Source organism: Rhipicephalus sanguineus, chromosome 11 (assembly GCF_013339695.2).
Source record: "Rhipicephalus sanguineus isolate Rsan-2018 chromosome 11, BIME_Rsan_1.4, whole genome shotgun sequence".
Lineage (NCBI taxonomy): Eukaryota > Metazoa > Arthropoda > Arachnida > Ixodida > Ixodidae > Rhipicephalus > Rhipicephalus sanguineus.
Genome location: NC_051186.1, coordinates 125,364,767 through 125,389,137, shown reverse-complemented (window position 1 = coordinate 125,389,137; position 24,371 = coordinate 125,364,767). Strand labels below are relative to the sequence as shown.

The 24,371-nt window shown below is 46.0% G+C and overlaps 1 protein-coding gene across 1 annotated transcript in view; it reads right to left on the bottom strand.

The window, feature by feature from the left end:
• Positions 1 to 18,315, bottom strand: part of LOC119374024 (uncharacterized) — a 35,548-nt gene extending 17,233 nt beyond the window's left edge. The window contains exons 1-3 of the mRNA XM_037644076.2: positions 18,205 to 18,315; positions 14,627 to 14,797; positions 11,620 to 11,730 (exon numbers count right to left, since the gene is read on the bottom strand). Of these exons, the coding sequence (XP_037500004.1) occupies positions 11,620 to 11,730; positions 14,627 to 14,797; positions 18,205 to 18,297 (375 nt within the window). The 5' untranslated portion in view covers positions 18,298 to 18,315. The remainder of the gene's footprint in view (positions 1 to 11,619; positions 11,731 to 14,626; positions 14,798 to 18,204) is intronic.
• Between the last annotated feature and the right edge of the window lie 6,056 nt (positions 18,316 to 24,371).

Sequence of the window (24,371 nt, the reverse complement as noted above, 5' to 3'; positions counted from 1 at the left end):
TTCGAGCGACATTGAGAACCCTGTCACGCTTTTCACGGCGTTGGAACTGAACAATAATGTTTGGTTTATCTTTATCTTTACTTGGCACCCGGTGACACACATCGACGTCACAGGCTGATATGGGTTCTCCGATAGCTTGTCCAACTTTCATCAGAACATGTGCAAGGTTCTCATCGGCTGCCTTTACAGTTCCCTTGATTTCAATATTTCGATTTCGCGAGTATTGCTCAGATTTTAACATGTTCGTTTGACAGGTAGCAAGACCCTTTTCGAGGGTGAGGATCCTGAGTTTGAGAGCGTCATTTTCTTTATTGATTTGTTTGTTCTCGTTCAGAACAAAGTCAAGTCGGCGATTCACATCATCGAGACTGTCGCCAACATGACTTAAGCTCAATTTGATTTCCTCAAATTCCGCACGCATCTTGCGCTCGTCTGTGCGCATGCCTCGTTCGAAAGCTTCTTTCGTGCTTTTCCACTCAGTTCTCATTTCCTCTTTAAAATCTTGCAATAGTTTGGCAATTTCTTTTGACATGATAAGTACAGAGACTCACAGCAAACACAAAGAAAAATAAATCACAGGGCAGCAGCGACAGCAGCTAAAAATATTGCACAAACCTATCATAGATCAATGCAAGAACCTGTGCACCAACCTGGAAAATGCAGTAGATGCTTGTAAAAAGACGTGCGCACACCACTGTCACTGCTGCCAAAATGCCGGTCCGTGGGGGCGGTTCCGGAAATATATGGACCAGTGGCTGTGTCTGGTTGAAGGCTCGTACACCAGTCGTCGCTTGCAGTCAGTCGTCGTGCTCGCTGGCGGGCGTCGATGAGATAGTAGTTCCCGCACGCAGCTGTTTAGCAGTGTTCAGAAGTGCTCGATATCGACCGGTGTCGAGATCTGGAAAATGCAGTAGATGCTTGTAAAAAGACGTGCGCACACCACTGTCACTGCTCCCAAAATGCCGGTCCGTGGGGGCGGTTCCGGAAATATATGGACCAGTGGCTGTGTCTGGTTGAAGGCTCGTACACCAGTCGTCGCTTGCAGTCAGTCGCCGTGCTCGCTGGCAGGCGTCGATGAGATAGTAGTTCCCGCACGCAGCTGTTTAGCAGTGTTCAGAAGTGCTCGATATCGACCGGTGTCGAGATCGGGAAAATGCAGTAGATGCTTGTAAAAAGACGTGCGCACACCACTGTCACTGCTGCCAAAATCGATATAAACCCCCGTGGAAAATTCCGTTATCTCGCACCAATTACGGCACCCAAAGGCTTAGCCATATGTTGACAACTATACTCAATTCATATGAGCAGCAAGACATAAATATCGACAAATTAAACACTATCGATGTACAAACACTATTTTTGTAGGTTTGTATTGTTTACATAAGTCACTCTGTGTTGCTTCGCATCATTCTTTTTGTCTTCTTTTTTTTATCATTCCTGTGTACCTCATTGTGTACCTTTCTTATGTGCAAAAGCAATGATACACACTCTACGAATTATTGTGCTCATGTGTTTATGAAATATTCCTTTTTGTTTGTATACCTTGGCCTGTCATTTACTTCGCCTTTTACTTGTATTATTACTTGCTTTATTTTATTTATTTTTTCATTCTATTCTTGTATTTTGTTTTTACCCTGTCATTGCTGACGCAGGGTGGACGGTGCTTAGTCAAGCTGCAATAACTGCAGCTTTTTTGCCGTCCCCCCATTTTTCGCCATTGTATCTGTTTTGGTGAAAAATAAACACTGATGATGATGATGAAGGGTGTGTGTATATAACGCTCGCCGTTAGCTACGTGGAGGATCTGCGTTTCGTGGCCTAGCGGTTAGCGCCACTCGCTGTGGAACAAGAGGTCCCTGGTTCGATTCCGCGCTTCGGAAGCATTTTTGTGAATTATTTTTCTTTAGGTCTTTTCTATATATACGCATACTTATACATATACGGTGCATGACGGCGGTAACGGCAACCGCAAAAACCAGCTGAGATTGTCCATATAATTGCTATCGCAAAAAAGGAATTTGGCCAGCTGCACTTCCTGAACACTGCCGAAACAGCGAAGTTTATGTCGGTCGTTCATCAGGCTATATCATACTTCTATTTTTCAAGTCTTACGTTCGTTGGCGCTTAGCTTCGGCGTCTCTTGCGCGAACGTCGCGGTTTTTTCGGCGACGACATGCTCCTTCTCGCGCCGGGCGGCTTCTTCATCGGGAGAACGAGAAATGTGCGCCATCTCGAAAGCTCAAACTCTTGAACACTGCCAGTGACGCGCTATTTTACACTCCACTGCGCCTCACCGTGACCCCATCTTGGCGCGTTTCTCGAAGGTTCACCCCTCGACGACCTCCGCCCTCGCTTCTCGCAGCACACGCAGCCCGCCACTTCCTACCGAGCCTCGCTGTCGCCACACTGCGAGGCCGCGTGATCACCGCTACCACGAACCCAGACATTAAAGCCTCGACTAAGAGCTTCGCTGTTCACAGAAGCGCGAATACGAGGATATTCATTGTGACATACCGAGTCGCCCAACGATCCATTCTTATAAGTTACCTGCCTTGGCGTTGTCTCATTCTAGCTGAAACCTGTATGGCTGGCCCTTCACTGCTAGCAGGCTTTGCAAATTAAATGGGAGAATAATGACAGCACATTAGCTTTAAGGTATGCGGCCAAGTGTTGCAAAAAATTTTAAAGTGATATGCAGTAGATATGATAAGTTTAAATGATAAGCACGCTATTTTAGGCACATGTGTGCGTTTTAAAGCACGTCTTATATTTGCAAATTTTTCATAAATAAAAATTTTATTTAAAATGGCCTGATACGTACCACTCCTAAATTCTACTCAATAGAAAAACTAAAGTTTGTGTATGTACACAAAGGAACCATCGGCTTGTGCAATGAAAAAACAAAAACAAATGAGATGAAAGGAGTATTAAAGACACGGTATTTAAGTAACCAAAAAGTTATGCACTAACTCTAGAGGCACCTTCGTATAATGGCCAGCCATAATAACTTTTATGGCACGATTTTGCTTATTGAGGTTTATTGTACACGCACTAATGTCATTAGGAAGTGTGCCAAGTTCTAACGAAAAATTTTATTAATGAGTGTTCGCGTATGAAAAACTACCAAAAATATATGTTCTCAAAAAATCGACAAAAAAGATTTGAAACAAATGCAGCGGTTACGCAAACTTATCAGGAGCGCTAAAAGCCTCGATATTTGTAACTAGTTCCATCCTGGACCTTACTCTTGTGTGCCTTTGCTCGAGCGGCAATTCGCCAGTTTTATTTCTGGCTTCCTTTGCGGCACCAATGCATTCACGGTGCGGTGCTGATCAATTCTGAGGCAAGCTCGACGCCAACATGCTTCAAAATATCAAATGTCCTGCTGTTGCCATTATCGAAATGACAGACAGCGTCAAAGAAAGGAATTTTAAGGTTTTTATGATTAAAAATGATGTGCCAACAATGCTATTTGAGCATTATTACATGTGCGGACTTGATATGATTGTTCAATAACTAAAAAAATACTACATATCAAGATAATCTAATGTACACAAAACTCCCTTTCAGTTTCGGCTTCGTAAATGAAGGGGGGTCTAACATTTTTACTTGTATCTTTCGGAAGAAACAGCGTAGACAGAAACTTTATGCAGCAAAATGATGGGCGATAAATTGCACCTTTAAGTGCCATAATCCTAGAAATTATATTTTCAAATAAATTCGCTTTTTCCACTTTGCCGCATACCTTAAACAATGCTGGTATGAAAGTTGACGCAGCCAACGAAATGCACTTGTGCTTAACTTCGTTTTCTATTCGCCTCGTGCGCCATCGATGGCGGCGCTGCGAACGACGCTCCGGAGACGCAAAGGCGGAGATTCGGATTTTGTCGCCTTCTAGGCTGTGCCTAGAACAGCAGCATTTTCGTCATAGTTCGCTGACGTGGCACGGCGTTCCTCGACTACTACCTGTATTTTCTTGTAATGATGGTGCTTTAGGTGGCTGCTAGCATTACAGGAGGTTAAGAAACGTTAACATATTTAACGCATCTTCTATGTACACAGAGCCATCGCGGTCAAGATCATGCCACCGAATTCGTAGCGTCATTCACTGGGCTGGATGGCGTTGAAATAGCTGACGTGAAGGCGCCAACGTCGCGCCAAGCGGGTTAGAGAGTCTTTGCAATTTCCAAAACCTGCTACCAGTGAGGAGCCAGCCATACAGGTTTCAGCTTGAATGCGGCAACGTAAAGGCACGTATCTTATAAGAATGGATGGTTGGCCGAGTCGGTATGTCACATTGAATAAAGCGCAGAAATGAGGACACGCGCTGCCTTCCTTTCTGTATCCTCGTTTTCGCGCTTCTTTTAACAGCGAAGCTCTTAGTCGAGGCTTTCATGTCTGGGTTAGTGGTAGTGGTGATCACGTGACCTCGCAGCGTGGCGAGAGCGAGGCTCGGTAGGAAGTGGAGGGCTGCGTGTGCTGCGAGAGGCGAGGGCGGAGGTCGTCGAGGGGTGAACCTTCGAGAAACGCGCCAAGACGGGGTCACGGTGAGGCGCAGTGGAGTGTAAAATAGCGTGTCAGTGGCAGTGTTCAGCAGTTTGCGCTTTCAAGATGGCGCACATTTCTCGTTCTCCCGATGAAGAAGCCGCCCGATGCGAGAAGGGCCATGTCCTCGCCGAACCAACCGCGATGTTCGCGCAAGAGACGCCGAAGCCAAGCGCCAACGAACGTAAGACTTGAAAAACATAGAAGTGCGATACAGCCTGATGAAGCACGGGCATAAGCTACGCTGTTTTGACAGTGTTCGTGAAGGGGAGCACGCTGAAGTCCTTTTGTAACCCGGCAGCGGTGGCCGCATTTTCGATGGAGGCGAAAATGCTCGAGGCCCGTGAACTTAGATTTAGGGGTGGTCGAAATTTCCGAAGCCCTCCGCTACGGTGTCTCTCACAATCGCATATCGTCATTTTGGGACGTTAAAGCCTAACAGTTAATAATGCCATATTATGTTTTTGCGCTTAATTCATAATATCAGGGCAGGGCAGTACAATTTAATGCTGGTAGGTGAGTAAATAAGCGAATTAGATTTGTTATTTATCGGCATTTTTTTAAGGCGAGCAGGTTTGCGCTATGGGCTTGCTCTGGCTGCTTTCCTTTAATGTATTTGTTTTAAAATGGCTAATCTATTCGCCTCGTGCGCCAACGATGGCGGCGCTGCGAACATACGCTCCGGTGACGCAAAATGTGGGGATTCGGCTTTCGTCGTCTGCTAGGCTCTGGCTAAAACAGAAGCATTTTCGGTATAGTTCGCTCGCGTAGCACGGCGTTCCTCGACTGCTATTAGTATTAAATGCGAATCATTTCTTTGCGAACCTTTTGCACTTTGAGCGTTTCTATCTACGTATCTATCTATCTAGCCACCTACGTGTGGGTGCTCTCATGATCGCCTCTATAACTTGGTGTAGACCAAAATTGGCATGAGAGGGTAAGATGATTTGACGAATATGACTGTCCGGTTATGACATGAATAACGTGAAAATCCTGTCGCGTACCTTGTCAAACCATTTCCTCCAGACACGTGTGGCACATACCCGTTTACCACGGGCCTCGGTGTAGGCGTATGCGCCACAGGTGATTGACAGTTTAGATCTACCCAGGAACGGTGAGAACAAACATTGGTAATTTAAATGAGAGAGCGTTAAGAAAAACCGACATCGGCAGCTTTGACCCGACGAATGGAAAGAATAACCATAACAATTAGGATCCCAACAGTAATCGAACCAAAGCATTCTGCGTGGGAATCAGGTATTCTACCACTGAGCCACGCCAGGTCTATAAACTGGTTTGGAAAAACACCCTATGCATGCGTAATGTCGGTGCAACGTCAATTGTGTTTGTGGTGCTGGCTATCTAATTTTACAAGAAAGCAAGAAACTCTACATATGCACTCCTACGATACAGGCCAGTGTTGGCTCCACTATTATTGCAGTTTACTAAACATTACATCTGTATTCCTACGATTTAAAAAGCTATATTGAAGCTTTCCTCGACCCCTGTGGAATACAATAACGAAAGTTACGTGTGGTATTCACATGATTCCACCATAAAGTGCACTTAGTTTCGATAATACTGACATATGTACTCTAACTTGAGGACTGACGTTACGTCGCACCATAGCTACGCCGTTACGTCGCACCCTTAAAACGCCAGTGTTGTCGACGTGCCTGGTAAGCCCACGATGTGCAGATAGCTGCTACACTTACAAAAACACGTCAATCCACCTCGTATTCGTTGGCTCAGTCATAGAGTACAGTATAAAAGTACTCGCTGACTGCTTCGCATGAAAGCGATTCCCAGAACGCGTGGGATTTGCCGAATTTTTTTTTGTAATGATTGTTCTTTAGATGACTGATAGCATTACAGCAGGTTAAGAAACGTTTAAATTTTTCTTATCCTCTATATACCCACAGCCATCATGGTCAGGATCATGCCCCCCAGTTCGTAGCGTCCCTCACTGGGCTCCTTGGCGTTGAATAGCTTACGTGAAAGCGCGAACGTCCCGCCAGGCGAGTTAAAGATAGCCTACGCTGCTTTGGAAGCGAAGCTCGATAAATTTTACGGCTTATTCGCAACAATTAGCGTAGTGTAAACAGACTTGAGTGGAACGAAAACTCACACTCCACTCCCAATGGTAGTCGTGTACACAAAACGTTTGCCTACGAAATAAAATTGATAACTTCATCGACAAGAGGGTTATTGATGATAATTAGCGTATATTAGGCGAGTTGGGTGCACATTAAAACTTGTTACACGTACTATTGGTACAGTTCGCATTCTTATGGTTAGAGATAGATACGCTCTTGCGGTTTGCCGCTCTTGAGCCAGATTCAGGATTTCGATTGCGCAGTGTGGCCTAATCGGGTGTGTGCATGTCAATGGTGATACCAGGACGGCGCGCATTATACAGTTGCTAATGCTGTGGGACGCGCTTCGCTGTTCGTGTTTCGTTTGTCACCGACAATAGAGCTTGGTAAACAGTAGGAAAAATCGGCGCAGGGGTCCAGGAAGAGGAGAAAGAGCTCTTTCCCATCATTATTTTGGCCCCTTTGGCTGGTCATTGCTATTCTTTACCGCGCTGGAACATGATTTAATCGTTTATGGGTTACAGCTTTGGATTCCTGATCAAACGCTAAAATTCACCGTCTGCGTCCCAAGTCGGCACCGCCAACACGAGTGATGCAAAAATTCATCACAAGATGACGTCACGTTATGACGTCCTCATGTGCATCACAGGCCGCCAATATTCGTGACGTCATAACGTTACGTCACATGAAGACGTCATCACATAACATCGTCGGTTTGCATTGCCTCCGTGATCGGTGGGTCGATCACGGAGGCAATGCAAAACCAGGCGACGTGTAAAAAGCTTGCAGTGCCTCCGATCCTGGAGGCAGTGCCAAACCACGTTATGTCCAAGAAGCATTCGGAAGGAGGCGGGAAACGTCGACTGAACATCGATGAACTGAAAGAACATGGATTTCGCCTTCGAGTCATCTTAGGCAAATGCATAAGAGACCCTGCGAGCATTTTTAGTACAATGGCCGCATCACGCCCTATTAGGAATCGACCGTTGAGAGTGATTTACGCTGTTTTATTGCAAATACACCTTACTACGTTTTTCGATGCGAAAGCTTTGTGTTGATCTACATTAATATGATTACACTAATCTGTTCAGCCTACTTTCAAACGGCCGCGACCTAGTCAGCAAACTTTGGTTTAATAACGTATGGGTTAAAATCAGGGTATCGGAACGAAATGTTTTTCGTTTCGGTTTTAGTTTCGTTCCGCCGCAAAAGGTACCGTTCCGTTTCTGTTCCGGAACGAAAAAAAATGTTCCGTAACGGTTCGTAACAGTTTTTTATGGAAAAACTTGAAGTTAAGGTAATCATAGAGAACAGTGGATTTGTGATGTAGTTACTTGCCCTCTTCTTAGGAAAGTGGGAAAAGGGTTAAAACACGTTCTTTAGAGGAACGGAAGTAACTGTACCACGAAATCATAGTATTATTTTCATAGTCATAGTATTTATTTTCTCGAAAGACAAATACGAATTTTTTTAGTGGGCTCAATCCTTTGTGTCACGGGAGTGAGCACGACCTCAGAAGCATAACGTCATTTAGTGTTCACTGGTTAATATTTTTCTCTTCTGCCACGCTATAATACATATATTAACACGATTCCTTGCCTGACATGACACCTGTAGAGAGTATTTTTGCGAAGGAGTTACAAGCATCAGCGTGGCACTGTGGTGGAAGACCCGACTGCCACGCAGAGGGGGCTGTTTGAAATCCTATCCGATCCTAGAAAGTTGTTTCTTATTTAATGTTTTCTTATATCACGCGATGGCGGTCATGGACACCGGTGGCGGCGGACAACTATGGCGCCAAAATCAGCTGTTGTGACCTCATAACAGCTTTCGCTGTAACAAACGTCCGCGCCGACAATGCCCTCTCTACGCTGGCCTGCGTGACAGGCACGCAAAGTCCACTTGCGTTAATATAAACATCTCTGGTTGCCACTGTTTTTGTTTTTCGCACAATTTCAACACATCTTTGCTTTGGAATTCCTGCTTGAGGTACGCGCTAATACAGTACCCTGAGATATGCTCTCAGTGCATGAGCTCAGCAGCTCCGGATTGGGTAGTTTTCTCGATAAAAAAACGATTGAAACGAAAAAACGATTGAAAAAATATCGGTTTCACTCCGGAACGAAATAATAGATAATGTTTCGGTTACGTTTTCGTTCCGATCGAAACTATCGTTTGTTTCGTTTTTCGTTTTTGGTTTTCCTTCCGTTCCGACACCCTGGTTAAAATATCTGCACAAAAAAACATACCCCGCGCAAGCTACGAAATATTTCATATCACCATCGCGCATGCCATTTTGACAAATGCTCTCAAGCTTTTTATTTCTAGTTTAAACTTCAAGTACTTACGACGCTCTTACAGGGAAGTTGCTGAAATCTTGAATTTATTCACAGGTTGTTGCTTGTAAGGACAATTTCATTTATTTGAAAGACATCACACGTCGCTTGTGATGCGCCTTAAACTCCGCACAAAGGAACCGAATCGAAGGAGCAGGCTTCGCAACCGAACACGCGCAGGACGCGGCATACGTATGTTGCGCTTTGACGCAGATACGGTAGCCGAAGCCCGAACGCTGAAATCAGTGACACATAATGGGCCCGCAAGTCATTTTGAGTGCGCCACAGCCATAAGACAGTCGCGAAAAGAAATCTTCGCCATACGTGCAGAAGAACACATTGATGGCTAGCAGACAACACCAGGAGCAATCGACACTGAACGTGCTCCTGACGGCAACTCCGCTAGATTTCGCTGGGCATTTTGCTTGAACAATCAGTCATCATCATGAGCCCGTCTACACCCACTGCAGGGCAAAGGCCTCTCCCATTTTCCGCCAATCAACCCGGTCCTGTGCTTTCTGCTGCCACGTTATACCTACAAACTTCCTAATATCATCTACCCACCTAACTTTCTGTCTCCCCCTCACGCGTTTGCCATCTCTTGGAATCCAGTCAGTTACCCTTAATGACCACCGGTTATCCTGCCGACGTGCTACGTGCCCAGCCCATATCCATTTCTTCTTCTTGATTTCAACTATGATATCCTTAACCCCCGTTTGTTCCCTGACCCACTCTGCTCTCTTCCTGTCTCTTAAGGCTACACCTATCATTTTCCTTTCCATCGCTCGCTGCGTCGTCCTCAATTTAAGTTGAACCCTCTTTGTAAGTCTCCAGGTTTCTGCTCCGTAGGTAAGTACCGGTAAGATGCAGCTGTTATATACCTTCCTCTTGAGGGATAGTGGTAGACTACCATTCATGGTTTGATAATGCTTGCCGAATGAGCCCCATCCCATTCTTATTCTTCTAGTTATTTTACTATCATGGTTCGGCTCCGCGGTTACTACTTGTCCCAAGTATACATACTGCTTTACAACTTATATTGTCTCGCCAGCTATCGCAAAGCGCTGTTCTCTGCCAAGATTGTTCCACATTACTTTAGTTTTATGCATATTAACTTTGAGACCTACTCTTCTGCTTTCCGTATCCAGTTCAGTAATCATGAGCTGTAATTCGTCTCCCGCATTACTAATCAATGCAATGTCATCACTGAATCGCAGGTTACTGAGATACTCTCCATTAACTGTTATTCCTAATTTTTCCCAATCTAGGGCCCTGAAAACCTCCTGTAAACACGCGGTGAATAGCATTGGAGAGATCGTGTCTCCCTGCCATACGCCCTTCTTTATTGGGATTCTGTCGCTTTCTTTATGGAGGACTATAGTGGCTGTGGATCCGCTGTAGATTTCTTCCATTATGTTTATATAGGCTTCGTCGATATCCTGATCCTGCAGTGCCTGCATGACTGCTGATGTCTCCACCGAATCAAATGCCTTCTCGCATTCTATGAAGGCTATTTATAGGGGGTTGGTTGTATTCCGCGCATATCTCTATCACCTGATTGATAGTATGAATATGGTCTATTGTTTAGAAGCCTGTACGAAATCCTGCGTGGTCCTTTGGTTGATTGAACTCTAATGTCGTATTAATTCTGTTAGCAGTTACTTTTGTAAATAGCTTGTGAACACTCAGTACAAATTGCTCTATGAATTTGCCCACTAATGTTTCAATAGCTTGAGCAGGAGAAACTGGCCAGTAGCGTCGGGCAGCCGTCACGTAGCGAACGCGCGCGCGAAGAGCGGCACCCGAGTCCCCTCTCTGACGTCACACGAGACAGGGCGCCACTCAAAGATCTCGAGGCGAATAGTTGGCCGCATTGCCCGTTCTGCAAGACACATTCCATGCAGCACTTGCAGCCTTTCTCCAAATGCTGAGAGTCGTGTCTTCAATGGTCATATCGGCTTATGTCACAAGTGCACGCATAACATGCTCTGACCGTTTGTCCCTTGAACGGAGGACTCAAGTATCCTGGTTGAGAGGCCTCCACTGATCAAAGAGACTTTCATGCACGGGGAGAGGTGCAAACGCCACAGTGATGTTGTGCCCGCGAATTTCTTTATGTATTTGATATTATTGGCGGAAACCCTAAACACACCCACTTATCTAAATCATCGACTGTGTGTTAGAGATAGCTACGACTTTTCCTCTAATTTCACAAAGTTTACGTACCGCGTCCGCAGCGGTTAGGACACCGGACATAATTGCTTTAGAAGCCGCTGGTTTGTGCACAAAAGGCCGTTTGCATGGTGAAAAAAAATATAACAGAATCATTTGTAGCCTACGTGCAACTCTTATTGCGAATCTATAAGTGTTCATAGTTGCATGCTTGTTGCAACACATTGAAGTCTCGGTAGTTTACAAAAAAAAAAACAGACAGATATTTGAGGAAATTCATACATGCAATTCCTTTTCTGTTTCCTCTTACTTTCATCAACTCAGCTGCAATTCGTCGAGAAATATCCGACCAAACAAATTTGTCATTATACTGAGTTAGTAGTTCTCTCGAGTAGAGATATCTCAAGTAAATAAAAAAAAGGTCAGCCAACGCCCTGTCAAACAACCTCTACGCATGTTCGCAGGCTCACCTTTTTTTTCATAGTATCCCAGCTATCGTAGAAGAAGACATAGTCGAGGATGACTCCTGATTCAACGACTACGTTGTCCAATGTTTTCAGTTTCGCGTGTGGGTCGCACACCTGCGTGTAGAGGTAGGAGATATCCGCTCAACGGATCGGTGGCATTACAAAACACAAATATAGGCAGTGTCGATGCCTTTAACGTCAATCCGAATTAGAGCACTGCACGGGCTCGGGCCTAACACAAAACCCAGGCCCGGGACACTAAAGGGACAATAAAAGGGACACTAAAGTGAAACACTGGGTCGGTTTAGACTGACAGTGTACTCTGAGAACTCGAATGCCATTCATTTCACCACCATAAGTTGTGCGAGAGTTGTTTCCTGGCGTCACAGTTGAATAATTCATGAGAACGTCAAGGTCATAGTACCATTTTTAAATTTCACCCTTGAAAATCCTCGCGCGACGTCACGGCTTTCAAACTATTTGTCGCATTTAGAGGACTTTGGGTCAACGAAATTTGCTGTAACTTGGTATGTTAAGTCTATGGTCTCCTCAGAGGTCAGTGTAGCTCCTTTTTACCGATTAGGAACTACGTGTGCCCCAGCAGCCACTGTCACAATCTATGACTTCACGGCGTCTGTTGCGCGAACTTCACGGTGGCGTCGCCACCCGCATTTTCTTTTTGTGCGTTTTAACGCTTACCAAGTCTTGTCGCAGCGACCGTCATTATTTTGGAATTGTAAAAGAGTAATCACTGATAACAGTAAAATCGTTCTTCTCTTCAGTGTCCCTTTATTCCACGTATACGTAGTGAATTCATATATGTTTCCCCTTCTATCTCGAAAAAAATGAACAACGCTTTTTTATGTGGGGGCAAGCTATTTGGAGGATTTTCATGAGGGACACGTACTGAACAATTTTTGCTCCTTGCATTGGGGCTACTGGATTAATCTCAAACAGGCGAGCTAAAAGTTAATACACCGGACGCTAATATATAGGTAGCATATTGCTATAGGCTTCCCAAGCATCGCTTAGTGGCGCTGCTGCACTTGACAGGCAGCGCCATATCTGGCAGAAAAATAGAAACTGGGAGCATGCAACGAGCGTTCTCCGTTCTCGACGCCGCGTCGTCGTTCGCTTCCGCGCAATTGCAGAGCTCTCACGGTAGATTAGCGCCGCCTCACAATCTACCGCCTGCAGCGCGGCTTCAAAAAGGTCTCCGAGCTGGACAGGCACTTCCGAAAAGCGAACTTGATAAAAAGAGAAAGGCTCGTCAATCACGTTTAAGGTGAAGAGCAGACGATCGACGAAAACGACGCCCGACTTGTTGAAGATACGTAACGATGTTGAAGATACGTAATGGTCCATATGAACTTCCATGTGAAGCCGTGTAGGCTATCGATGTTGTGCCTTGTGGAGTATAAAGCATATGATTATTGTTTTGATATGGCAGGCTTGCAGTAGCAGCCGTGTACTTTCGTGAACAAAGGTTTGCGGCGTGCGAAAAAAAGAAATTATACGGCCATGGTACTAGAAAGCCTGAGAAGGTTAGAGTCAAGTCCTCCGTGCCGCTGGAGCATCACCCGCCGTTTTAGACGTGAGGCAGTTAGCTGAGCTTTAAACACTGTTGAACTGCTCGCCTCATTTCTACGGCTCTCGCGTCATGCTTGCACTCTCTTTTTATGAGAATAAATAGGTACAGTATACCACTGCTGATCAAACATTCATTGTATCCAGTATGTTCGCTAAACTGTTTCCACCGTGAGCCCCTTTTTACGAAAAATTACCGTAGGTTAAAACATAATTGTTTGCGATACATGTGCCAGAAAAGCACAGATATTTGCCACCTAAAACAGCTAGCTGTCGATTCCATACTCGGGCAACATCACCTAAAATAATTGTTCGGGCCCCTGTCGGGCCCGATCTTCGGTCGGGACGGCTCAGGCCGGGTAGGCGAAATTTTTTTCTCGGGTTCGGGCCGGATCAGGGTCTCGCTTTCAGTCACCGGGCCGGTTCGGGCGAATAAACTTGAACGATTTCCGGGCCCGGGCCGACAATCACGGCCCGTGCAGTGCTCTAATCAGAACGGGCCGCAATAACGAAATCCCTAAAAAAACACGCAGTCCCTTTCGCATTCTACGCAACAACATTTGAACAAAAAAATGGCACACAGTTGTGGACTATCCTGCGTGTCAATGCGACAGAGAAAAGAACAAGGTGCCTATGCTGTCAGTGGAGTAGCATGGAATACGTTCTTAATACCAAACTACTCGTGGACCCGACATGTATTGCTACGTTGCTGTCAATAATTGATTTGCTTCTTGTCAACAGCACTCTACCTTAACACATGAAATGGAAGGACGTCAGGCTCCCGCTTGCAGCACGAAGCTGCAAAAGAAATTCTCATAAATTTCACAGAGAGAATGCATCCGTCTTCTAAGAAACTATACGTGATACGTCCAAGCGGGCAGATGACAGCACTTCTTTTTCATCGAAGTTGATCCGCATTACCGGCTTTCGCCGAGCTGGTTCGTCGTAGCTAGCATAAACGCGACAACGAATCTTCGCTGCACGAGCAGTACTATGCTGGACTTGGTATAGCGTGACTTCAGTGTAGGAAGAACATAAGAGACAGGTTGCAACATGCAAATCATGATATGCATGTTACGTACGGCAAGATTTATATGGCACGGCATTCATGTGCTTGCCGCCGTTTCAGTAATAACCAGCAGATCACCAGCACAGATCAATACTTTCCGTCCATGAAAAGTGCTCGCTCTCTGCGCAAGCCTTGTCCCGGTCCTGCTCACACGCAGCGTGATAGCCTAGAAAAAGGACGCCACTAAAGCGTACGAGTCTATACTGTTGTGATCCATGTCATATTGCTACATGGTCTAGCATACCTCGCGCCAATTGGCCAAACTACAAAATAAGCGGTGATCGCTTTACTATTCCCGTGCTTCTCATGCACCGTGGATGGCCTGACATTGTCAAGAATGCTGTTTTCCCGTACCTGCTCGTACCCGACCTGCGTGAACTGGTCGCATGGAGCGTATGGAGCGCTCTCTATTGGAGTATCCGTCTCCGTCAGCTGGTACAGATTGACTCCCATCTCGAACGAAACGCCCATGTACAGTTTTTCCGGGTATGTCTGCGAGTCAAGGAGATACCTGGACACACGCTCCTGCAAAGGCGATAATCGAGTTTCCCCTTAGTTGACAGCGGCCTCGGCACCGCAACCCGCGTTGGCGGCAGCACTCGTGAGACTGTGTGTAACGACGGGATTAGCACAAAGAAGAATCACTGAAGAGCGCAAGGGAACCATTTTATCCACGAATATCAAGAGCAAGTCGGGAGCCAAGGACGCTGACCTCGTTCGTTGTTCCTAATTGCTGTTTTACCGCATTTCATTTTGTACACACACACACACACACACACACACACACACACACATACACACACACACATATATATATATATATATATATATATATATATATATATATATATATATATATATATATATATATATATATATATTTCAACAAGGAGCAGGCGGCTGCTTGGTTCTTCTGACAAATGACGACAGCATAAAAGCGTAATAAGAATGGTTCGAGCTTGGAAAGCACCTAATGACAAATACAAATATGGCTCGCAATTTATGTTATGTAGGCGAAATAAATTCACAAGTCTGATTTAGAAGCAAGAACACAAGAGTAATGCTCGAGTGAAAAAAAAACCTTAACAATTGCAACATGTCCGCAGTGGAGGACACCCTAAAATCCTTGTATATTGAAGTTAATATACATGACCATTAGCGTGGCCAGGGGGTGGTTGGAGGGTTCAGACGGCCCGCGATATTTTTTAATACACATCTTGATATATACACGAGTACATCCAACGCACGCATGAACATACAATATAGGCGCGTCAACCCTACGCCCCCCCCCCCCCCCCCAACTCCTGAGAAAAAGGATTCTTGCTACGCCCTTGTACAGGGTCATACCACTGCCACGCAGTAAGTGTTAGTGCCGACACAGGCATACAAACAGGCATGCATAAGTTTTAGTAAGCGCGAAACAAAAGTTTTCACATTATTAAGAAAGCGCGTGTTCGTCAGCGATGGGTCCGCTTGTTATTACTGTTCCAAGTAATCTAGGAAGTTCACGAGAAAAAAAAACGCCAGGCCTGCTGGGAATACGCAGAACAGTCGCAGCGTCAGCTGGAGGAAGCCTTCCAAGAGCCGGGTGTGGCCTCTCATAGGGCGCCTAGGGCAAGTAGCTTTTCGAAAAACGAATCACGGCATAATTCGCTATCAAATTTCGAAGCAGCGAAATACCCACTACGTGCTTGTAAGGTAGTATTGACAACAATGTGACTACAGAGTCTGCTGATGCCGTGACTCATGATGATCTGTTTTGGCGGAGCCATCTCCAATGGACGGGCAGCTCTAAACGACGCACTCGCAATGCATATCCCATGGTCTCACGCTCTGCCAGGATCTGCCACGCTTAGCTTCTGTTAGGCACTATATATCTGCTAACGCGACTCCTAACCGAACATAGCACCTGTGTAGGGTCTTTTCCCGAACCACTTTAAAGCACTGGAAGGGCTGACTGCTTGACAGTCACGCGCTGCGCCTGGACTGAATTCGGGTTCGGAACCTTTTTCTTTTTTCATTGTGCGCCATAGCTGCGACGGACCGGCGGCGGCGGACAACGTCGCCACTAAGAGGCTGTCGTTGTGAGCTCATAACTGCTTCCGGTATAAAATTTTCCGGAATACATGTAAGTACCGTTACATCCCGGATTAATCGAGGTATAAATTACTGTTTAGGTGCGTTGCCATTCTGAAAATATAGCTTAAGAATGTCTTCGTGAGAGCTTTCGTTGTTTGAACCTTCGTCCTACTTTGTGGCAGTGCAGCTGCTTGACTAATACAGCTCCCTCTTCTTGCATTCAAAGGCAGGCGTCTCAAACAAGCGGCCCGCGGAACTCTCGCTAGCGTCCCAGCACGCACTTGACTGTATGTTCATGAGCCACAGAAACGAAGCTCGCTTCAAGTATTTTAACGCGATAGCGTTAGAGAGTTCGTTTCGCAGAAATTCCGCCGTCGGTGACGGCGTCCCTTGTGAGCGAAAAATTGTCCGTCACCGAAAAATAGAGAAGGATGCAAATAAAATAAGCAATAAAATATCTTCGGTCCCATTGAGGATAGAACCCAGGCTGTTTGCGTGGAAAGCAGGTGTCCCACCACAAAGCCTCAACGTTACTTGCAACTGCTTCGGAAAAAAAAAAACGCTAGATAAATGTCATGTAGTGGAAGGAGTCTCCTCAACGCATTTTGTTGGGCAGGTGTCACGACGAAAATGAGCCCAATCGGCGATTTGTAGGCGCATCGGCGAGGCCATAAAACTACGTCTTCTTGCGGCACGCCATGCTTCGAAAAAAGCCTGGATAGTGCACCCATCGCAGCTAAAAACGCACACAAACTTGCAAACAGCCCCAAAAATGGACAACTATGTCCATCTAGCGGAAAACATATTAAGCAAACATGAAATATTGTGCTGCCATCTGTGAGCCATTGTGAGAAACATGTCTCGACTCTAGCACAGGGAAGTGCTTTAGATCGAAAACATGTACCACTACTATACATACATCGCGCGCGTTTGTGTGTGTGTGTGTGTGTGTGTGTGTGTGTGTGTGTGTGTGTGTGTGTGTGTGTGTGTGTGTGTGTGTGTGTGTGTGTGTGTGTGTGTAGGGGCCGGATTTCGCTATCGCGTTCAACTCTTAAAGGCGAAGCTTAAGGGTCCTCCAATTTTTGTTCGCAAAGTACCCCTTGGGTTACCTACGTGTTCAAGCATGACCGTCGATCGAAAGCTCTATATCTTAGAAGCGGTGTTCAGGTTCCAGTCATTCTGGGGATTAGTATTGTGTTTTTCCCCGCCACGGTGGTCTAGTGGCTATGGTGCTCGACGGCTGACCTGAAGGCCGCGGGATCGAATGCCGGCCATGGCGGCTGTATTTTCTGTGGAGGCGAAAATGTTTGAGGCCCGTGTACTTAGATTTGGGTGCTTTTAAGGAACCCCAGGTGGTCGAAATTTCCGGAGCCCTCCACTACGGCGTCTGTCACAAGCATGTGGTGGTTTTGAGACGTTAAACCCCAGATATTATTATTAGTATTGATATGTTTCTCGGAACATGACTTCAAATCGCCTTGAGACATGAACTATGTATGACACCTGGTAATTGGCGTTCTTTCAAGTTGTAATGTTAGCTGATAGTTTGTTCCGCGAACAAGATATCCCGGCCCACGCTGTGCAAGCTGCTGTTTCATTTAAAATTCAGTTATTGTCTTTAATTAACGGAATAAGGCGAGCACAAGCATAGTACTGCCGACGAAACTGCGCGGGTGACCGCGTACCATACGTGTGACAACTGTTTTCCTTGCAATATTTATTCTTGCAAAACTTAGCAGGGACACTCCGTGTTGTAAAGAGGCGTATAAACTACTCCGTAGCACAACAGTTTCTATACGTACCGATATGTTTTTTTGTTCATGGGTGGCATGAAACATTTAGCGGGTACTCACGATCGAGGTGAAGGCGATGTTTGTAGAGTTCCAGACCGTCGGCGGCCCGGCGAAGCACATCTTGTCTGTCTCCATAGTCTCCACACTGGTCATGCATATCAGGATATCCACGTCCCATCTGTTTGGTCATTGCGTTTGTAGTAAACCAGAAAGAAAGAACAGTATCTTTGTCAATTTAAAAGATATGTTCGTGTGAGTTCGCGCGTTTGTGTGTGCATATGCGCTCGTGTGTGTGTTGTATGAGTGTGTTGTGTATGAGTGTGCGTGTGCCTGTGCTTGTGTGTGTTGTGCGTGCGTGTCTTAGTGGGCCTATGTGTGCTGTGTGTGTGTGTGTGTGAGTGCGCCTGTGTGTGTTGTGTGTGCGTGTGTGTGAGTGTGCGTGTGTGTGAGTGTGTGTATGTGTGTGTATGTCCGTGTGTGCGTGTGCGCGCGCTGGTGTGTGTGTGCGTGTGTGTGATAAACACACACACAGTCTTATATGACAGATGACGCGATAAACAAATAATGCAGCTATTGACATATTGAAAACACACTCCGCACTCCCTAGCTACAATACAGGAAGATAAGCCCCATGAAAGAAAGTTCACCCATGAATCTGGATGGCTCTGCGCTACGCTCCTGATTTCAACCGACTTTTTTTTTACCTTCCAGCTTTATAAAGCTTCTAAATTTGTGCCAGAAATCAAATTATTGCCTGATAATTTGGCTGTTTAGCGGTATTCAGTACTAGTAATGAGCAAAATCCGTAAACAGGGGGTAAGTGCTCGAGCCGACGTTTCGACAAGTGGACTTGTCTTCTTCAAGGCTGGAACTGATTTCCTTAGCTATCGTGTGTATATGCTTCGTGCCCTCTCCACCAGAAGGGAGAATGGGTGGGGGAGTGGGGGAGAGGCCACCGTGACGGCTGGCTGAGTCATAAGGGACGCGAAAAGAAAACAGAAAGCGGGGGGCGGGGGGGGGGGGAGAGACGGGGGGTATACGTTTCGCTGAATGATTGTCAGTTGAAGCACTTGACAGTTTAACAATAGTAGGTTCGAAATTCCTAGAAGGACTTAACTCTTATTGGTTTTCGTTGTGTATGTACCATATCAAATAGATTCAAGAGCCCCCTTAGAAACGTTAATACCTGCTGGCTGGAGTGTATTGAACTTGTGAATAAGGTAGGATTCTGTATATCTTTTGTCTCTTGGGGACCGGAAGTTTGACTGAAGTCATACTTCCGGTCCTCTGCTTTGGGTAACTTCTTGGCTCTGTCCGCGCGATGCCCGTTTAATCTAACATTAACAGGTTGTCCCATTTCGCCAATGTACCGTTTTTGACCATATGAACATTCGATCATATAGATAACGTTTGAACTAGTGCAGGTAAAACTAGATTTTATATGATGGACGTTATCACTTCCGGTGCTTTTAACTATAACGTCATCTTGAAGGTGCTTACCAGTCTTACATCTTGGACGAGAACAAGGTGTTATGTGGGCAGTAGAATGAGGGTTAACAATCATTCAGCGAAACGTATACCCTCCCGCCCCCTACCGTCCCCCGCTTTCTGTTTCTTTTTTTTTTTGCGTTCCTTATGACTGACCCGGTCCTCACGCTGGCCTCTCCCCCACTCCCCCACCCCTTCTCCCTTCTGGTGGAGAGGGTAAGAAGCATATACACACGATAGCTAAGGAAATCAGTTCCAGCCTTGAAGAAGACAAGTCCACTTGTCGAAACGTCGGCTCGAGCACTCACCCCCTGTTTACGGATTTTTTTCATCGCAGCTTCCATCTTGCACTTCCTGCCGTTTTTTAGTAATGAGCAGTTATGCTTAATGCGGCTCAATTTTTAGTGGGCTCTCTAGATGCGGTAATTAAAAGCGTTTTAAATTATCTTTAGGAACACCTAGTAATCAGATGCCGCCTTGGAGGGTCCTTGCCGCCGATGGCCTTCACCCCAGCTTTGAAGGCGTGGCGATGCTGGTGCTCCACTACCGAGGACTGCTCACCACTAGGACCAGCCGCTGGCACCCACGGATCTCACAGCCAGCCAGGAACGCTGCCCTTGCCGGTGCCGGCTCTCCAGTGCATGCCGAAAACATGGCCCCCGCGGACTCTCCCTCATCGCGCACTCCCGTGCCACCTGTTCCAAGGCCCGTCACTGTCCCAACATCGCCGACGACGGCCTACAGCCTCCGTAGCTATTCTGAAGACGCTAGACCACCGGCGCAGCCCAAAGTGAATTGACTGTCAGGTATGGTCTTTCCTCCCAAACCGGGGTCCCGCTCATTTCGGAAAATCAGGAAGATAATTGAGAAAAAGGTGAAGTACGAGTTCCACTATTCGACGCTGACTGCATATTTAACATCTAATTCGGTACCGAAAGGCTTGTCTTTGAAACTAAATCCAGCAATGACAAAATAAATCGAGAGGAACAAGCACAATAGGAGAACACACTTGCAAGATGCATTGCTGCAGCTCATGCAAATAATTATTCAGCACAGTGAACGTCAATCTCGCGAACTTAAAAAGGCTGAGCTTTCACTGAGGCGTCAGGCCGATCTCAGCGAGGAGGACCTTAATGACTTGGTGGAATATAAAAATCACAAAGCAGCAATGACAAAAGAGCGCAAGCGTCGCAAACTAGAACGGGATGGGGTAACTGAGACAATTACTACACATGTAACTATACCGGCGACACCGATAAAGGCCAACCACAACATAAAAACTGCTCTTCCGAGTGTGATTAATTTTTCTTCAGCAAAGTTATCTGCCTACGAAATAAGCCTCCTTTCAAAGGGTCTTACATTCTGTCCGGCAAGTGGCAAATTTAATGAATTTCAGTTATATCAGGATTTGGATAGTTTTGCCTGAAACCTTCGCCTGTGGGAGTACTTTCACGATCATAAACCGAGCCGCACAATATTCCCCGGTTCATCAGAAAAAATTTGGTCGCCGCCTGAGCAGCGGGACAAACACCTAGACATGTATATCTTGGCCGTACAAAAGGACATCATAACGGCTGGTAATTAAGCCTGCAGATAAGGGTGGCGCAGTAACCTGAGAGAACCTGAGGTAACCTGAGAGAAGGTTACCGGCAACTTGAGGACAAGAACTTCTATCAGGAACTTGAAGAGGACCCCACTAAATTATTTCAATCAGAAACAAACCGCGAGCTACATTCGCTCCATAAGAACGGAAAGATCACGGCCGATATGCCCAAAGCAATGCAACCGATTAACCTGGCCCAGGCCGTTTTTATTTGCTCGCGCAAATCCACAAAGCCAACTACCCCGGCCGTCCTATTGTCTCAAGCAACGGCCCAGTAACGGAAAAAATGTCAAGCACGCTAGACTTCATCATTAAGGACATAGTTCCATCTATCCCCTCTCACTTCAAGGACACGAACCACTTTTTCTGCGACATCACCGGACTCGAGGTTCCTGAGGATAGCATCCTTGTGACAATGGATGTAGTGTCACTTTACACAAACATTGCACAGTCAGATGGCATTGTTGCAACGGTGAAAGCTTTCAGGAAGGCCAGTACACACGTATGCTTAGACGAGGACACGCTGTCGACACTATTGAGGTTGGTACTTAGCCACAAAAGTCACAGTTTCGCCGCAAGGGCGAAGCAATGAATGCGATAGCAAGAAAAGCGGCCCGTGATGGACGCGCTGCAACTACCGTGCGTCCATCACTACAGGCAGCTACTAGACAGTTAATTTCACGTACGTGGAGAGTTCTCGTACGCTAACGTGAAAAGTACACGTACGTTACGTGCACGACATCTGAAACGCTTTTAGCTACACGTACGCGACGTGCGGTGAGAGCTACCACGTAGCTCCATCTGCTGAGAATCTGAACACTGCGGTAGCGTGTTCGAGCGCCTGCGCGAGCAGACAGCGGAAGGGCAGGTTCTCTTTGCGCAAATATAAGAAGCGAGAGAGCTGGCCGACGCCTTCAAGTGCGCCCGCCGCGCTCCTAGCGCCATAAGTGCCTCCGTCTCGGAGGACTGCAGACGGAGACGCTTATAAGCGCCTCCGTCTCGGAGGACTGTAAACGGTAAAGTGTGTGTGTATAACGCTCGCCGTTAGCTACCTGAGGGATCTACGCTTTGTGGAGTAATGCTTAGCGCACCGCGATGCGAATTGAGAAATCGCTGGTTCGATTCCGCGCTTCGGAAGCTTTGATTTTTTTTTTTTTTTTGGATATTGATGTATATATACATAAGTATACATATACGCAGCATGGCGGCGGCGACGGCGACGGCAAAAACCAGCCGAGACGGTCCATATAATTGCTATCGCAATAATAACTTTGAGTTTGATATTAAACACTTTCTTGAGATAAACAGCCGGTACAGCTCTGGATACAAAGACGGCTACTAATTACGCGAATATTTTTATGGCATCTATTGAAAAACCTTTTCTTGCAACCAGAACATTGAAGCCTCTCGTGTACAGAAGGTTCTTAGACGATGTATTCATTATTTGGCACCGCGGAGAGGAAGGTCCCTTTCGTTCATAGATGATTTCAATTCAGCTCACCCTTCAATAACTTTTACACACAGGTACTCGAAATCAACCATAAACTTTCTTGATGTCACTGTTAAAATTATTCAGAAGCGCATTCATACAAATCTATACAAAAAACCAACGGATTACCATCAATACCTTCACAATAAAAATAGCCATCCACGTCATTGCAAGACAGCCACACCATACTAACAAGCCCATCGATACCGCCCAATTTGTTCGGACGTGTCAGATTTGCAAGGTCATGCAGAGGATCTTATAACGGCTCTTGTTGCGAAGGGCTACCCATAGAGTGTCATCGATGATGCTATAAGCCGGGCGCGCAGTTTAGATAGAAACAAAATTTTGTCGTGCTCGAAACCATGCCATTCAAAAAACCAAACGAGCCTTGTCCTCACGTATTGGTCCACACTACCGCACCTCAACAACATTCTCTCTTAACATTTTAACAATATACAGCAGAGTACGCGCCTGTCCTCAGTTTTAACGGAGCCGCCGCGAGTGTTCTACCGCCGCGGAAGGAACATAAAAGACATCCTAGTAAGAGCTAAGACGACCGAGTCTGAAAACAGGGAATCGGGTTGAAAGCCATGTGAAAAACAACGCTGCCAGGTCGGCAAACATACGACCACAACCTGTGTTGCCAAGGCTTCGTCCTCTGACTTCACATTCAAAATTAAGGAACCTATAAATTGTGACAGTCAGAATGTTGTATATATGCTACGTTGCGATGTCTGTGGCCAGCAGTATATAGGCCAGACTGGGACGGCGTTTAGACTACGTCTGAATAACCACAGAGCTCACGCGTGCACTCTGCCAAATCTCCCTTTCTCTAAACATCTGAGTTTGCCAGAACACCCGTTCGACAAAATACGTGTCACCCTCGTGCAGTCAGGATTCCGCAGTACTCGTGAACGGGAACAAGGAGAGTCCTATTTCATCCACAAATTTGAAACAGTGACACACGCCGTAAATGAAAGCATGGGGAACCTCTCGTTTCTTTGGTCATGCAAAAGTTAGTAGACGGGTAATGAATCCTGACAGTTCTAATTCGTGCTGGATGCTAAAATGGAGTATCGAACAAGTATCTGGGGGAGCGGACCAACCGGACACCTTTGCATATTCTGGAACTATGTGTATTTTTGTTTACATGTTATTTTTGATGTTTTATTTTTTTTTCCTACTTTTCAGTATTCAATAGATATCTTTCCCACATCTGATCTTTGCCTTTTTATTATTCTTTTTTTACGTTTTATTCGTTTTATTCTTATCTTTTTTCCTTTATCTTGATATTTTAACCGTTTTGCTCATTTATTAATTCATTTTTTAAATGGGATAGGCTGACCCGCACTAGATTTTTCAACCACAGACGGCTCGGAGAGCCGCACTGACAGGGCAGGATTCCTGCACCCACGCCGCCACTTTGACACAGACACGAGGGTTAAACTGTAGTTCTCAAACGGCCTCCTGCGTATGCACAATTTTTGCCCCCACACACACGCAACGGGTAAGCGACAAAAGGACACCGACCCTTTTTCCCTCTCTGGAAGTAACCGCAAAAGGCAGGGGATCGGGTCTTGCTCTGCCACGAATGCACCCCTCGCAGCAAGTAATTGCTGCCGCCCAGGCATGAAACAATGCCCCCCG